The following is a 17,709-nucleotide window of genomic DNA, read 5'->3' as shown; positions in this document are numbered from 1 at the left end:
CCTTTGGCCCCCCCCCCCCCCCCCCCCAATTACTCCTTTCAGCGAAGGGTTTTGCCATCTCGGAACTAGAAGGATACCAAATTTGTATTCTAAAAATTGAACATCTGCAACATTAATTGATTTCATCTCAGAAATATTTTTGTCCCGATTTACATGCGTTTGTGTACACAGGTGATTGCACAATAGCTTAAAATGAGGTCTTACTCTTGTATATTGTGCTGGGGGGTGAGTATAGGTTTGGGGGTGGGTTGTGCGTATCTGGGGGAGGGTGTGGGTGTGTGGGGGGGTTTGTGGGGAGGATTGGTGTGGGTGTGGATAATGAGGGGTGTGGGAGTCTGCATGTATGGTGGGGTGTGCTTGTGAGACTCGCCCTATGAACACACACACCTCCTGCTACTGGCCCCAGGGTACTGGTGCTCCCATGGTTTGGCTATGCTGCCAAGAGCAATGTGGTGCTGGAGCAGGCACATAGGCAAGCAGTGAAAACTGGGGCAAGCAAAGGCTTTCAGTTGGGAGAGGCAGGGCTAGGCCAGCCTTGTTGCTGGCTCCTGCTGCCCCTGTCTCCTGTCATCTTTGACAGGCAGGCAAGAGCGGATAAATACTAATTTTCTAAACTTTTTAGGTGACCCGTGGGCTGGATAGAATGGCCTGGCAGGCCGGATCCAGCCTGCTTGCCAAATTTTGCCCGCCATTGTCCTTAAGCTGTTCCCTTGAAAATCCTGAGAAGTGAGGGTTGTGGATAGAGAAACTGTTTTCCATTTCTCCTGGGGCTGAATACTGGGGGAAATTTGGGTTTGGGGGTGGGGATTGAAGAACTTTATGAAATACTGTTCAGAATGAACAGTGAATGAATGTTTAGATTAATGTTTGAAATTATTGCTGCATTTCAGCCCTCCATTACGAGGAACTTTGTGACTGCAAGGATGGTCAAGCATTGGTACAAGTTACCTAAGGAAACTGGAATCTCCATCCCTGGAATTTTTCAGGAGCAGGTTAGATAGACACTTGGCTGGGATGGTTTAGTCAGAGATAATCCTGCCTTGAGCAGGGGGCTGGATTATGTGACCTCATGAGCAGATATCAAGGTTTTCAGTTTCCCATGGAAATCAGAAGTTGAGCATGTTTTACTTTGTTTTCAAACGTTGTACTGATCAGTGACCACTTTGCTTGTATAAAGTGATATCAAGTATTGAACATCATAAATTGGGTTGGCTACGAGCCACATGAGCTGATGCAGAGCCAGACAACCTGGCCTGGCAATGGCAGTGCACCACCTCCTGGCCCACTCTGCCATTACTCTCAATCTGTTTGTAGAACCACTGATGACCTGTTGCAGAACCTCAGGGTTCTGTATGGGTACAGTTTGAAAAGCACTATACTAGAGAATATTGTAATGGGAACAGTATTCTTTGGACTGGCAATGCCAGTAGCATGAAAGTAGTACATTACTACTATACAAGTAATATAGCATCCAACTATTACTGAAATAGTTAAGAACCTTATGTAGGCCACAGGAAACTTTGTTTCATAAAGTTGGGCACACTGAAAAATATCTCCAAAAGCAAAACAAATGATAAAACCTTGGGAAACTATGTGCATTGTAGCTTTCATCTTTAAGAAGCAGCAGAAAAAAGATCATGGTAAAAGTACAACTGACTTCCTAGCAAAACAAGATGCGTGAGGTGTGATATGTAGGGGTTTTAGTTGAATTAAAAAAGAAACCAAAAAACATTGTTTAAAAAACAGTGATAAGTGAGGATTTTAATTTTAATGTAGTTAACCTCATTAAGTATATTTATTTGAATATAAGATGCGGGTTTTTGTTCCCCAATTAGCATTGGGGGGTGGAGGAATCTCTTCATCTTATATTTGCATTCAAGGAAACCTCACTAAATATAATGTTTATCGTTAAACTGCTGCCAAAAGCAGCGTGTGCTCAGCAAACTATCAAGTTTGATTTAAATGCAGCAACACTGAGCGTGACTATAAAACACATCGCCCATATTGAGCAAACATTGATGGGAACCTACCACAGTGTGATGCATTAGTGCTGCCCATGTGAATAAGATGCATAGTAGTTGCCCACTAGGCTTAGTTCCTCTCAGCACTGACTTTTTCAAAGTCATGATGAGCTGCTGCATTCAATACATTTTGACTTCTTCACTCCCACAGCTGGGCTGTACCTTTCTTTTCTGTTTACAGTGATTTATGTCTTCACTAGATTTCAGTGTCTGGCAGACATCACCAAACGGGGCCCCCAGATGGTTCACTCAGAACCCCTTTGTTGCCCCCTCACTTACTGTTGCATATGATTTGGGTGGCCCTGCCCTCCATGAGGGAGAGCTGAGCCAGGTTTCCTTATGCCTTGTCTGCATATAATTTTTTGGAGGATTCCAGGACTCATGACAACACCTGGTTCCAGTCATGAGTGGGGGTTAATTAGCACATGGATCCTTGGTGGGGTGTATCACATTCTGAGCAGTGCTGAGCTTGAAACACTGTTGACACTGCTGGGGCCCAGCCCAGTGAACTATATAGTAAATCATGAGCTTTTTGTTTTTGGACTAACGTCATGCATAGTTTGTACTATATGCAAGTAGGTAAAGTGCTGCTTAAAAGTGTGTTTATGGAGTACTTATGCTAAAACTAGCAGCAGTTTAAAAAAAAAAAAGTATCGTGCATCAATTTTGGACAAATTAATATGCAAAGGGCAGCCAGAAGGGCATAGAAAGCATTAGTTTGCTTAAAATATGGGTCAACAGCCCACAGTCCACAAGTTGGATCTGGCCTACGAAAAGGCCTAACCCTATCCTCAAGCATCTGATTTGGCATTGCGGGGGTAGGGATCACTCTTGTAGAGCTATACTGCACCTGCCACCTGTGGCAGGGCTGTGCCCCAATATCTGAGCTTACCTTACTGCAGAGGGGCTGGGAATGGGAATCTGGTAGCTCAGGGGAGAGGGGCAAGAGGGTGGAAACTTCCAGTCCACTGCCTTCCTGTGCTAAGTGAATTAAATTGAACTTTCTCCATGCTTTCAAAGTATTTAATCAAGATCCTTCTTTGAAATATTTGTGAAAGCTTGTATCGCCAGTAGCATGGCTATTTCATGGGTAGAGCATATTGAGTCTCTTAAGAAAATTTGAAGTATCTAGTCAAGGATACTTACTTATTTGAACACCCTACAAAATTGAATTCCATCTAACAGCTCCCTATCAGTCTTTCTTTGTTTTTTTCAATTACATTTCTGCTCAAAAAAGTATGTCCACTTGGTGTGTTTCAACTTGTGATCTTCCTTTTTTTTTCCATAGGTTGCTGGAACTTTTTCTTTATGGCTTGCCTCTTTCTAGAAGTTGCATGTTTTAAAGAGGAAGGGAATTCTGTTGTAGAATTGTTGAGGTCTGCTCCTGGTTCTGCTGGAGACTTCTAGTGTGGTCTTGGGGACAAATCACATGAATTAAGTTTTCTGTAAGAAGAAGATTGTTGTGTCAGTGCAGTGTTAGAAATGTTCTCAACTCACTATAGTCATTATGCTCTTCTGTGTTGCTTATAAAAACATAGATAATTTTTGAAGTGATAAACTTGCCAAAAAGAATGGTGTACAGTGGAAAATATTGGAACAGCCCTGACTAGATTTGCACTGATGCATTTTGTCTGGGTCTTGGTCTTCAAAGGAAGAAGCTGTTTTGTCATGCTGTTTAAATACTGCCCTCATATGATTGGAGTGGAAAGCTATGTAAGTCACTTTAAGGAAAGAAGAGCAGGATATAGTAGGACCTTATTGCAGCAGACTTTTTGGTTCCTCCCTCTTTGCTAAGCAGTCCTTATTCTTGGTATGTTGGCTTGTGGAAGTAGGCGTTAAACAATGTAGAATGGACATGTCTTTCTAACTGAACTTAACATTTTTTTAATCCCTTTAATTTCTAGATGGGAATGATGAGTAATCCCAGTCCTTATGGCTCACCATACAGCCAAAACACTGGGCAGCAGATTGGAGCCAGTGGACTTGGTCCCCAGATGCAGAATAAAGCTGGGCTACCAAACAGTTTACCCCAGTTTACAATGGACAAGAAGCCAGTCCCTGGTTCAGGAATGCCGAACATGGTAAGTTAAATATATGTCTTTGTTTTGTTGGTTTTTTTCAAATGGTAGCAGACCAAATATGGAGCACTTGCAACGTTCTGTTGGTAGTACATGTAAGCCTATAAAATTTTGCAGCAGTTGGCTACAAATTCTGTGCTATCAGGCTCCCCTATGGCAGCTCTGGTTCCCATGATGAAAGATGGAATCCACACAAACACTCCCTTGTTTCTCACTCTTTCTGAGAGCAGATAAAAGGATCCCTGGAGGAGTGTTGAGGGAGTGCAGCTATGCAGGGGGGAAAGTATAATGGAGCTCCCCACCCAGATTTCAACTGAGCTACCTGCTCACTAGTTTTGATCTCTTCTCTTATCCCTTCATTGGTGGTCTGCTGGGGCCTTTCCCTCTCCTCGTGCTCCCTGGAGGCTTGCTTCTCTTGCTCTTGTCCCCTGACAGTTTTGGGACTAAAGGAGGGCATAAATGCTTCTGTATCCATTTGTTGACATGGATAGCCCCACCCGTTGCTCACAGTGCTGCTGGAACAGGCAAGTAGGATTCTTAGATAGATCACCAAAAGCCTTAGAACTAAAAATAAACATGTTTAAGCTTCCAAAATTGATCTTGTTTACCAAGTCGTCATTGTTTTATAGAAGCAAGGGGGTAGTTCCAACTGCTGTCTGATTCTGCAGTTTGTTATTTTAAAAACTGCAGATGATCAGGAGGTTTTATGTAATATATCCTTCTACTTTAATGGTGGAAAGCAGATGAAAAAGATATTGAAGAAACCACCTTCTTTATTATTATTTATAAACCTACTTTTTCTAGTGTCTTCTGTTAAGCTTGGGTTTCTCCATTCTTTTGCCCTCAGAATCCAGTCTGGCCTTTCAGCAGAGGTTTGTGGCCCAACAGCCATTTCCAGCTGACTTTCTGTAATTAAATTAGGGATATTAAAGCATTCCTCATATAGGTGCTCTGATACATTGGTCCATATTGTATTGACACTGACAAAAGGAAAATTAACATTACCGGCAATTGACTTGTTTTGGCTGATGCAGCCGATTTAACATCTCCAATAAATGCTGTGTGTGCAGCCTGGCAGTATGAAGAGGATTGTCTGACTGGTAAATCTGTTAGGAGTGGGGTAGGGGCACAGGGGAAGGAATGGGTGTGGGAGGGGTAGACCGAGTCCCCTGCGGTGAGGGAGGGAGTGGGGTAGGGCTGGGGTAGGGGCAGGCACTGCACGGCTGATGCGGGGTGCAGGACAGAGCCACAAGCGGTTTGGGGGTGGGGGGGTAGCCCTGCTGCTGCATGCACCCTGGATATGGGTATGGTGGGGATTGGGCGTGTGCCCCGTGGATCTGTGCATGGGGCCTGGGAGGGCTGCTGCTGTGGGATAGGGCTGGGTACGGTGCTGGGCTCTTCCTAGCCAGAGCTGTGCTCAGGCCAGGCAGCAGTGGTGCTGGGAGGGGGTCTACAGCAAATTTTGGGGTGGCCACAGCTCACCCCGTAACCCCCCTCCCAGTGCTGCCACCACCTGCCCTGAACCCAGCCCTGCTGCTGGGAAGAGCCCTGTCAGCAGCCCGCCCTTGCTTCATGCACAAATCCAGGCGCCCCCCCCCACACGCCCTCCCAGGGTGTGTGCAGTGGCAGTTGCTGGGTCCCCCAAGCAAGCTGTGGCTCTCTCCCCTGCCCTGCTCCACCCCGGCTGTGCAGCACCTGCTCCTGCCCTAGCCCCAGCCTTACTCCCTCCCTTAACGTGGGGGCCCTGATCTGTTTTCCCCCTCATACACATCCCTTCCTTTCCTCCCCCCAACCCCCCCCACCCCTTTCCCTCCAACAGAGTTACCAGCCAGATGCTGCTCTCCAAGCTGCTGGGCTGCCTGGCGGCAATTGGATTGATATTGGCTAATATGGCTTGTTAAAAATCAACCACTAGTATTGGCCTAAAGCACCTCTAATTCCTCATTTTGTTTTCATTAATTACATGTACAAAGTACTCTTTCTTTTGAGGCACTAGGGTATGCTGTACAGCAGTTTAAAATGCAATGCAATCAAAACCCTAATCCACCTATATAAGTTAGTCCTGTGTATGGACTAATGCTAAAGATGCGTCTGAAAACAGGTCTAGAAATGAATTTTTCCTGATTCTTTGTAAAATGGAAGGGGTACAACTTAATGGATAACCATGGAATATGGGAAATAGCAGCAACAGGAATTTGATGGAACTCTTGGTATGAAAAAAAAATGAATTGTGAGAATGTCTACCAAGATCAACAATTCCAAAACTAAGGGGCCCGACTCCTGGTGAGGGTTGCAGGCCACATAGCATCTCTGATCCCTGGATGGGACTTAACTGTGGCTCAGCTGCTTTCCAGTAACTGAAATGACAAGTTTAGCTGCGTTTCATTTAAGGGTAATCTACCCTAGTTTCTCTCAACATGGGGTAAGAGTGGGCTGATGGACAATTACAGAGAGGTAGCTCCAGCAAGATTAAATCCCTGCCTCTTGTTAATTGTTGGCACATGAAGTCTATTCTGATAAGACTCAATCTTTTTTAATTAAGGGCCTGGGACCTTAAGTGGTGTGGACTTTATCATGCAATAACTATTCTTTGATAATTGTTCCTGTATCCTCAGTTACCTGTGGTGAGGGGTACAACAGGGCAATTCCTCCCCCCCCCCCACTGAATGAAACAGGAAAGGTGTGCCTGTTTAGCCCTCACTTACTATAGGGTGCAGGTACACAGGCAGTTCATGTGCCTGCAGTTAACAGGACAGGGACTTGCCATTCTTCTGTGTGCTGAAGCTGCTCCGATTGTTTCTCTCTGTATGGTAAGAGCAGATATAGGTACCACTGAGCAGCTGAGGTGCAGCATGTAATTTGCAGGCACTCAGACAGCGGTAATGGTGTGCTGAGCTGTGTGAAACTTTGACTGCAAAGACAGCAAATGGAAAAAGCTTGGATTCTGTTGCTCAGGAGTCTAAAATATAGCGAAGGACCCTTTCTCTTTTTGGAACCTTGAAAACTGAGAAAGGAGTATCCAAATGAGTCTGTTACTTAAGGCATCCATCACTGAAGTTGGAGAATTGCAGCATGTTAAGTTTTTTTGAAACCATTGAAGAGCTCTGCTTAGGTGGCTAATGCCCATGTAGGTGGGCATTTATTTATTAAGCCTGTTGTCTTGAGTGAATGTTGCTGTTACAAAGTTATAGGATTAATGAAAGTGTAGCCAGATACAGATTACTGTAGAAACTTGTTTATGTCTCAGAAATGTTCTGTTGAAAGAACATGGTTAAATAAAGCCAGCACTTAACATCCTCGTACTTCCAGGCCATTCCCTTCAGTAGAAGGTTGGGAGCAAGAGGATACAAAGAAGGTCACACATTCATATTAGTACCTATGCACAGCCTCAAAGTTTGATATCATTCATGTCTTTCAGTGACAGTATTGATGAAAGGCACAACCAGGACAGAGATTGAGCACAATCTTAAGACAAAGTACATACGATAGAGGTGTACCGATAAAGATTTTTTTGGCTGATACTGATGGCCGATTATTAGCCAGCCATATTGGCTGATACAGTCTGGTTGCTGATGTGCAACCCAGCATCTTGGAAACGAGCATCTGCTGATAAGTCTGTCGGGGGGAAGGGGCATGGTGGGGGCAGATTGAGGCCCCCACGGTGAGGGCGGGAATGGGGCAGGGCACAGCACAGAACTGAGGGCAGCTCCTCTGGGGGTTGGCTACCAGCTGCTGTGCACGCCCCCCCAGGGGAGGCATGGGGGTCATGTGCCCCTAGATTTGTGCACAGGACGAAGGCAGGCTGCCCAGTGCGGGCTCAGAGCCAGGGCCTGTGCCAGCCTCTTCCCACAAGGGGTTCTGGGCAGAGACAGGGCAGGCGGCTGTGGTGCTAGGAGAAGCGGGGCTATGGGATAGGCTGTAGCCGCCCCAAAATTCCCTGTAGCCCCCCGCTCCCGGCACTGCTGCCACTGCCTGCCCTGCACCCACCCACCCTAAGTACAGCTTTGACCGAGGACCCCCCACCAGGAAGAGGCAGCCTCCAACCCCAAGCCCACAGTGGGCAGCCCACCCTCACCCTGCGCACAAATCTGGGGGGCACATGCCTTCCCCAGAGATGCGCGCAGTGGCTGGGAGCAGCCCCCCTTCCACTTTTGCCCTCCCACTCCCTTCCCTGTGCCCTCTGGATGAGCCACCCATGGCTCCATCCTATACCCCACCCCATCCCAGCTGGGTAGCATCTTCCTCTCCCACTCTTTCCTTCACTATGGGGGCCTCAATCTCCCCCCTACACCCCTTCCCCCCACAGACTTACTGGCCAGACACTACTCTTCAAACTGCCAGGTTGCATTCCTAGCCATGTGCATGCATGCGACTGTGAACATGCACACGGCATTTATCAGTGATATTGAGCTACACTGGCTAAAAAAAGCTGATTGCTGATGATGTCAGTTTTCCTTTTCTTGGTGCCGACCCAATATGGACCGATTATATTGGTGCACCTCTAACATATAATTCAACATGCTGCTCAATACAAGTGATCCATAGATACTGAACACAGGAAAAAATGTAATCATAGAAAAGTAGGGCTGGAAGGGACCTCAGAATGTTACCTAGTCTATCCTCCTGCTCATGGCAGGATCATCCCTATCCAAACTGTCCCCCATACAAGTGCTTGTCTAACCTGTTTCTAAAACTACACAAATAGCAGTTGCACTTTGCCCCCAACCACCAAGACCACCCTAAACTGCTGCAGGCAAAACAGGGGGATAAGGATGATGTCAATGTCCCACTGCTGTTGGATCTCAAGTGTATTTTAAAAATCCTAAGTGATAGTCTTGAAACATTTTGTTTCAAGCTACTTTGGTAATTTATAGTTAACTATTACCAAGTGATTTCATTCCTTTGTATATACGTATAACTTTTGAGGGAAACTGTATACACAGAAGCATAGCCACTTGCTTGCTGAAGAAACATGTGCTCAGAGAAGTTCTGAAAACATGCAGGAGGACCAATATGGTAATGTCACTGAAATATAAAAGCAGTTGGATATTTTTGCTAGTTGGAGTCCTGAACAATTGTACCTTCTCAGAGCTTCCATCCATACTAAAAACCCTTCAGCTGGTGATACAGTATACCTACAGCTAAAAGTCCCCATGGTGTGTATTATTTCCCCAAACTGAAACTTATTGAACAACCTAATAATGAGGGGAAGGTAAAGGGCATTTTACTAGTACCATCCTCCTCTTGCAAAATGAGCCATTAATGCTATTAAAAGCACCCAGAGAAAAAAGGATCAGAACCACAGGTGGAGGATCTCAACATTCACAGTACTTTAGAGATGATCCTTGTGTTCCAGCAGTTGTCCCATTGTCTTCTCTTCAGTCTGATTTCCTGTGAAAGGAGGAAGATTTCTATGAACTTTTTTTTTTTCAATTGTACAAGAGCTCTTTCTTGGGGCATTTAAACAGCTGTGCCCATATCTCTAATATTTAAAGTTGATGAAGAATTAAACTGCATTTCTAATATGATGGACTAATTGAAAAGTCTTGACTGATGCTGAAAGTGTGTGTAAAACTGGGTGCCCTTAATCACTTCATCAGCTATGATAGGAGGAGGAGAAGAACATGCTCAAAGTAGTTCATTGGGATCAGTAACAAATTTCAATTCTGCTATGAAATACTATTGATAATATTAATAAATGTATAATTACTGATGAAATAAATAATCCAGTATCAAGGAATGGGGGAAAATTTCTTTAAATGTGTGATCATCTTAGTGACATTTTAATAATTATTTTGAATACACTCTGGTTAACTCACTAAGTGACTTTCTTTTGATTTTTTTTTTTTTTAAAAAGTGACTTGGTTCTAATGAGTACATGTCTCCTGTCTTCTCCTGAAGGGCCAGCAGCAGGCGCCGCAGGTCCAATCCGCTGGGATGGTGCCAGCTGCTCCCCAGGCTATGGGGTCAGGGGCCCCTACGGCAGACCCAGAGAAACGTAAGCTCATTCAACAGCAGCTCGTTCTCCTCTTACACGCCCACAAGTGTCAGCGGCGAGAACAAGCCAATGGTGAGGTGCGACAGTGTAACCTCCCTCATTGCCGTACCATGAAGAATGTCCTCAACCACATGACACACTGCCAGGCTGGCAAATCTTGCCAAGGTAAGTAGGGGGTAGGGGGCGTGTATAAGTGTATGTGCATGTGTCCCCCAGCCTACTGTGTTTAAAATAAATAAATCAAAATAAGGTTGGCAAGACTCCCTGAAGAAGGTATAAGAACTTTCATAAGCAAACTTAAATCATTTCAGCTCAGAAAGTGTCTGTTATTTGACAGTGCCACTGTGACTATCTGTATCTTTAATAGAAGAATAAGCAGCTTTTGTACTTCTGAGATTTAACCTTTTCTGCCATTCCAAAACACTGGAGTATCTAGCACTGACCTGTAGCCCTAAGACCTTTGGCCTTGATACTGTGGTCTCCCACAGGAGAGATTTAACTTTGAGCAGTACTTGGTTGGGATATTCCACTGCTGCCATGGTGGTGTTGGAGATATGAGCAAAGAGCACCTTTTACAGAATTTATATTAGAGGTGCACCGATATATTGGTTCATATCAGATCGGCCCCAGTAAAATGAAAATTGATATCATTAGCAATCTGCTTTTTTTGGCCATTTGTAGCTGATAATGTCACTGATAAATGCTGTGTGCATGGGTGCAGTCACATAATGCATACTGCATGCACCCCCCAGGGGAGGCATAAGGGGCACGTGCACCCTGGATTTGTGCACGGGGTGAGGGTCGGCTGCCAGCTGTGGGCTCAGGGCCAGGGGCTGCTCCAGCCTCTTCCCGGTGCAGGGGCTGCACTCAGGGTGGGCGGTAGTGCTGGGAGAGGGGGTTACAGGGAGGCTACAGTGAATGTTAAGGTGGCTGTAGCCCACCCCTTAGCCTCCCCTCTCAGCACTGCTGCCTGCCTCTAGCACAACCCCAGCCCAGCCTTCCCACTGGGAAGAGATTGGCACAACCTCTGGCCCTGAGCCCATAGCAGGCAGCCTGCCTCACCCCCTGGATTTGTGCATGGGGTATGTGCCCCCAGTGCCTCCCCCAGGGGTGCACAGCAGCAGGGAGCCACCCCCCAACACCCTCTGGACAGGCTGCCCGTGGCTCCACCCCACCCCAGCTGGGCAGTCCTGGCCTCTGCCCCAGACTCATTCCCCACCTTACCATGGGGGCCTCAATCTGTCCTCCCTGGCCCCTTCCCTCCCCCACAGACTTACTGGTCAGATGCTGCTGCTCTCTGAGCTGCTGAGCGGCTGATATGGCTGGTTAATAATTGGCCATTGGTATCAGCAAAAAAAATCTTTGTCGGTGCAGCCCCCAATTAATATTATCCAGTATCTGAGGGGGGTGTTTCTACGTTACCTTGTATGAAGACCCATGTTGCAGAGGAAAAGTGAAATTGAGGTCTTGACAACTTAAGGCTTTCAAAGAAAACAAGTGTTTGGTCTTGGTATTTTGCCGGAATTCCAAGCTAGTTAACTATTGTCTGACCTCAAATTCCTCATGCAGTTTTAATGGATATGGTTTTCTTTACTTTTGTCTGGGATTGTTTTGTAGGCTTCCTCTGCCTTGGTCACCTTGGAGGTGGCTGCTTCTCTGACTGCTGAATGATCCATGCGTATGCAATTTCTAAAGCACAGTGGGATCTTTCAGAAAGTGGTGATATTCTGTCATAATGGAATAATTTTTCTTTGATATGCCACTTCAGCACTCCTGTTAGCAGAGATGTTACCCCTTATCTTGTTAATAAATAATTTAAGGAGGCCATATTTTATAGTCTTAACAGATTCTGTGCAAAGCAATTTCAGTTTTGCCATCAATCTTGATTCCTAAATGGAAGTAATAACAACATAAAAAGCTAGCTCTTCAGATCCCTGTAATAAAATATGGAAACTTTCTTATATTTCTCTCCTTACCTGGGTTAAGTTTGATCCAATGACAGTTGCAGTTTTATGGCTACTCATTTGGCTTTTTAAAAACTGATTGGTGGAGAGGAAGTGTGGTAAGTTTTGTAGTTAGCAAGTGTCCTTTTTATGTAAACTAGTTTAATTGGCAGTACCTCCTCTGGATGCTTCAGTAATGACAGTATGCCAGTTAGCGACATGGAGATTGTAATGCCCTCTGCCCCAAAAGCTGGTTCTTTCAGGTACACCCCTACTTTACACCAGTCCTTTGGAAGGAGAAATACTGTGCAGGAAAGCTGTTAAATTTGTGGTTGCTATTCTAATAACTTTGCATAGTCAATTTCAGTATACAAGCAGAAATGAATAAGAAGAGTAGCATAAAAGCAAGCTAAAAAAAATTTCTTCACTGACAATAAAACCTAACCATAAGACTGGATTAGATCTTTTGATAAGAACTCAAAATGAAAGTAGTGCATTGTTTTTCTCTTATCCCTGCACTGCATTTTACAGTGTAGACATATCCTAGAAAGTATAATAATATTTGATATTTCCCATGAGCATGGTTGGGTCAGATCTGGAAGCAGTGTAGTTTCTACAGTGGTGTGAAGTTTTGTGTGAGCTAATTTTTTCTTTGGTTAGCACTATCATTGTGCCAATGTATAGATAATCCTAGAGAAATAATTGATTCTCTAGTTAATTTTGTATGGAACATGGAAATATGCAGACTTGAAGACTTCTCTTAAAGGCTTCTCTTTCCATTTTCCTTTTTTTTTTTTTCTTTTCAGTGGCACACTGTGCATCTTCAAGACAAATCATCTCGCACTGGAAGAATTGTACAAGACATGACTGTCCTGTATGTTTGCCTCTTAAAAATGCTGGGGACAAAAGAAATCAACAATGTAAGTATTCTGTTTGCTACTTTCATCATAAAGTGACCATGACCATAAGGTGTTATCTCTCTAGAGTTAGATCTGTTTGTATGCCTGTGTAAGGATGAATAGCAAAGCTGCCAGGTCCATCGAGAACTGGAATGGTTTTCCTCTCGTTTTGGAATTTTATCCTTAATTTCTCCAGTTGTTGTCCACTGTTGTTACCCAAGGTGGTCTTCAACTTAATATATTCCTGACTTGGAAAACAGACAACCATGATGCCAGATCTAAGAGTTGGTGATCCTTTTGGAGAAAAATTTGAGGGTATCATCCTTGCAACAGAACTTAGACTTGATCTTGCACCCTAGTGATAGAGCAGAATATTCTTACTACTCGGATCTGCTCAGATCACTAATGTGAAAGTATTGTTTGAGTAGCTGCATTTATCACAGGTTATTTACTGCATTCTTTCAGAGTTATTTTTAAAAATGTGCTTTACAGGCTCTCCATTCATAGTTACCCTTATAACAGCATACCCTAAACAGGTTAGAGCTGTGATGCTCAACTGGTTTGCTGCAAGATCCTATTGAAGGGTGTTGGGAGGTGTGAGGAGATAAACGCAGGCTTGGGTTTATTCCTGTCTGGCTGATTCATGTACCCCCACTGCCCAGCCCTGCAAGGAAGTAAGCACTGTAATATATAAATTTGTTTTTGAAATTTGGTTGCCACTCAATTCATAGAAGTTATGGAGGGGGGTGCCTGGAGTCCAAAAAAGTTGAGAACCACTGGGTTTAAGGCAAAGTATTTGATGGAATTCAGTAAAGTATGACTGATTATTAGGAATCTTTTCCCTTCAGCTAAGGTCAAATGAGAATAATTGTCCTTCACACACCCAGCAAGTTACTTTTACCTGTCAGCCCTCCCACCTCATGTGCTTCAGCCACATTAAACAAGACACTAAACAAATTAATAGTCTCTGCACTGTCCCAACTGGTGGTACTCCTCTTTTACCCCCAGTGTTATCTGTTCAAATTCTTCATGCTGCCTGACTCTCACTTGGTGTTCCAATCTAAATCCTCTTCTGTGCTCCTGTTCTCCAATATTATTCTGCCCTCATTCTAGTTGATTTGAATATGCTCTTATGTGCTGTCTTTATAACTGCCCCCCTTGCCTACTTTTGTCTATCCTGGAACTATATAGAAGTAAGAGTGAATTAAAGTGGGTTAACTCCTTGACAGATTTGAAGTATTCTGCTTCTCTTGACCTTAACATCTACTGTTGTATGCAGCTGTTGTTTCCACTTGGTTAAAACAATTGTATGTGCCCTATATATTTAAAAATAAAGGATAAATTTACCATGGTTAGTCTATAGTGAAAGCAGAACATTATGATTTTAAAGTCTGTTGAGCAACGTTTCTCCAAATTCTTGTTGTTGACTTCTTGTGCTGCCAATCTGCTTACTCCTGTTGGGGTATTATTTGGATTTATTGAGCTTCTGTACGTTTCCACCTTTTTCTTTAGTTTCCGATATTTGTGTTAATGTAGCATGTCTTTTCCAGCATTATTGGGCGGAGCTACAGTTGGACTTGCAAACACTGGCACTGTAGGGGTGGGGCAGCAGACTACATCCAGTATAAACACTACCAGTCAAATTGACCCTAGCTCTATTGAGAGAGCCTATGCAGCCCTTGGACTGACCTATCAAGGAAACCAGATGCAGACACAATCCCAGGCTCAAGTGAAGAATCAACAGCAAGGGCAGTCACCCCAGGGGTTGCGCCCCATGAATCCCATGAGTAAGTTGATCCTCTTGTCTTAAACTATAAACTGTATATCTGGTGTGTTTCATTTTGTTTCATGATTTTTTTGAAGGATGCTTCAGGTGTTTCAGAGTTGTAAATTTATACCCAGCACATACTAGATTGCAGGGGTAACTTCATGATCATTTACAGTTTTGAGTATTTTACACCATCTAAGTCATGTGATGTTTGCTTAGAAATTTAAGTAAATAGGGAATTGTTGTCTTAATGTATTGCTTAGAATCAACTGACTAGAACTTCTTGGACCCATGTTGTTCATTTCAGAGCCACTAGGGAGTGTTTAAAGGTATTACCTTTAATTTGAACAACACTTAATTGGTTCTGTCCCCTGCTGTCAGGTGATATTTAGGGGTCACTTAAAGATACAGCAGCACTTTAATTTTTGATTGGTTCTAAGTGCATTTGAGGCAGTTGTTAATTTGGCATGTTGAGTTTATAGTTGGTGTAAACTAGGAGTAGTCAGTTATTTCGAGCAGAGGGCTGCTTACTGAGTTTTGACAAGCCATCAAAGGCCTCATGACAGGCAGTCAAAGACAGATAAATATTAATTTTCTAAATTTCTTAGGGGCGCTGCAGGCTGGATAGAACGGCCAGGTGGGCCATATCTGGCTTGTGAGCCACATTTTGCCCACCCCTGGCTTAAACTGAGTATTGCATTCCAGAGAAGAATGACTTTCCTTCATTATGGAAGTAAGAGGGAAGTTGATGGATAGTCATGGCAAATTTGAAGAAAAGACTGAACCAAGACCTGTCATGCTTGTAATACAGTTTGGGGAAATAAGTTCCTTCAGTTATAATTTTCCTACTCATACATTGCATATTTGAAACACCGTGTAAAACAAAACCTCTTGTGTCATGTTGAGAGAGTGTTGAAGTCCCCCCTGATGACCTGCAACCAACAGTCCACTTGTTCACAAGTTCAAAAACACAGGAGTAAACATTCATAACTCTCTAGTGCGGGTTTTTTGGCAAATGAAGATGGTGCAAGTCAGATTTTGTATAACTTCATTTAAAGCCTTCCAAACCAACTTTGCAAACGCAGTAGCAGGCTGACTGAATACTTCTTAAGCTTCATCATAACTTTTGTTGCCTGTTTCTGTGATAAAATGTCTTTTTTGGCAAAATAATCTATATAGTTATTTAGGTTTGAAATCAAACCATAAGTATTGATTTATGGATAGCAAGAGCTTTCTATCTTAATTTAAGACTTTTATGGTTTTTGGGGCTGTTTTCTGCCAGACTCTTCTCATATATTTATTTCTGCAAGAAATCTGTGTTGGAGTTAATCCTGTTCTAAGAAGAAGAGCTATCTGAAGTATTGGGAGAATCTCCTTAGATTCTTAACAGTTTGAGACTGCTAGGCTAATGTACAGAATCTGAATCTAGTTTCTCCCTCTCCTCAAACTCTTTCAGTTTTATTTGGTCCATGCTGTTTCTCTCTCTTGATTATAGGGATTAGGAACAGTGTCCAAGGGGTGTTCTTGTTCTGCGTAGCATTAGAATGTATCCTTTCTTGGACCCTTGTTTTTGTGCTTAGCATTTTCTACTATTGGGATACAGCATGCCTTCATCTGACCAAGCTTTTTTCTTCATCCACACTTCTGGAGTGGAAAAAATGCCATCTTAATTTGTGACGCCTTGATGGCCTTTTAACTTTCCTATGCTTTGACAGTCCGCCAATAAACATTTTCTTTTTGTCTGTTATGACAGATAGCAAGTCTTTCAGGACTCTTTTTTTTAAGTCTTGTTTTAAATATGGTACTTGGAGTCATGCAAAAGTCTCTTAAAAGAAATTGAAACCTGAACAGGTAAGTGGCGAGGCAAGGTTTTAAACCAGACCTATTTAAAACCATTAATTTTGTATTGGTTGGACTCAGATTCTAGGAAGGAAAACAGTTTTTCTCAAAGATTCAGCATTACAGCACCTTTTAACTGCAAATTCCTACTTCCATTTCTTTACCTGTCATAAAATTCTGCAGTAAAATAAGGGGTAAACACAAACTTTTCAGGTACCAAATACCCTTCCTCAGGTACTTGGTACGCAAAAGCTTGCCTATATCCTCCCCAACAGTACAGTTGGTCCAATAACACTCACAAAAATCCTTGCCTTTTGCATATTTCCTAGACCATCATGGCAATAATATTGCTCCAACACTGCTGCAGCACACTAAGATGTTTTTGCAGTAGTACAAACAATAACCATGACACCATCAAGTTTTAAAGGCTTTTTTTTCCATCCTCAAATGAAATTCCTGTTCCTTTCCCCTCCCTTTTTTGTTTTTAATACCTTGTAATTGATTTACTAGATAGATGATCATCATCTGTAGACAACATTTATGGTGACCAGCAATTCACATTGCATCTAGGAGGCTAAAATTTTTGTCCAGTTTGGTTTGATCAGTGAAATGAAATCTTGAAACCTCTGCCCATTGAGGAACCATATCATAGGTTTATGGGGAAGCTGACCCCTTAAATTGACTTTCAAGGCAGTTGGTATTGGTTCTTAATCCTTTGTCCCTAAAGCAAAAAAGCTCCATTCTCCCTTTTCAGTAGCAGTGTCATTTTTATAGTGCCAGCACTTTGCTAGGCATCTGAGGATCTGTACTGCCACTTTTTTTTCCCCCCAAAATACCAAAGTGCAATGTCTCTCTTCCATTAAAGAGAGACTGGCCATATTGTTTAGCTCACCTTAGACTGGGGCTAAGCAGCTCAGGATGCATGTTGCCATTCTTTAGTTTGTGCGCTATATTGCAGCTTAAAAAATGTAGTGCACAGTGTGGGTTTACTGTAGCCCTCCATGCCCTGTTGGAAGCCATGCATGTGTGGCCCAGGTTTCTTCTAGTAGTTCCGTTATGAATTCTCTCCTAGCTGGTAAGTACTAGGGGCGGGGGAGAGGGGGCTGAGGGAGGGGACCATGGGGGAACCCCTGCCAGCCCACCCCACCCCACCCCACCCCACC

The 17,709-nt window shown here is 43.5% G+C and overlaps 1 protein-coding gene across 2 annotated transcripts in view; it reads left to right on the top strand.

The window, feature by feature from the left end:
* The window catches only part of EP300 (E1A binding protein p300), a 120,562-nt gene that overhangs the window by 38,459 nt on the left and 64,394 nt on the right, over positions 1-17,709 (top strand). For both annotated transcript variants that reach the window (XM_019515128.1, XM_019515127.1), the window contains exons 3-6: positions 3,926-4,102; positions 10,001-10,262; positions 12,847-12,960; positions 14,490-14,726. In XM_019515128.1, coding sequence (XP_019370673.1) covers positions 3,926-4,102; positions 10,001-10,262; positions 12,847-12,960; positions 14,490-14,726 — 790 coding nt within the window. The remainder of the gene's footprint in view (positions 1-3,925; positions 4,103-10,000; positions 10,263-12,846; positions 12,961-14,489; positions 14,727-17,709) is intronic.

The sequence above is a fragment of the Gavialis gangeticus genome, unplaced genomic scaffold (genome assembly GCF_001723915.1).
Source record: "Gavialis gangeticus isolate Ggan-Ray unplaced genomic scaffold, GavGan_comp1, whole genome shotgun sequence".
In the NCBI taxonomy this organism is placed as follows: domain Eukaryota; kingdom Metazoa; phylum Chordata; order Crocodylia; family Gavialidae; genus Gavialis; species Gavialis gangeticus.
This window is presented reverse-complemented; position numbering and strand designations above follow the sequence as displayed.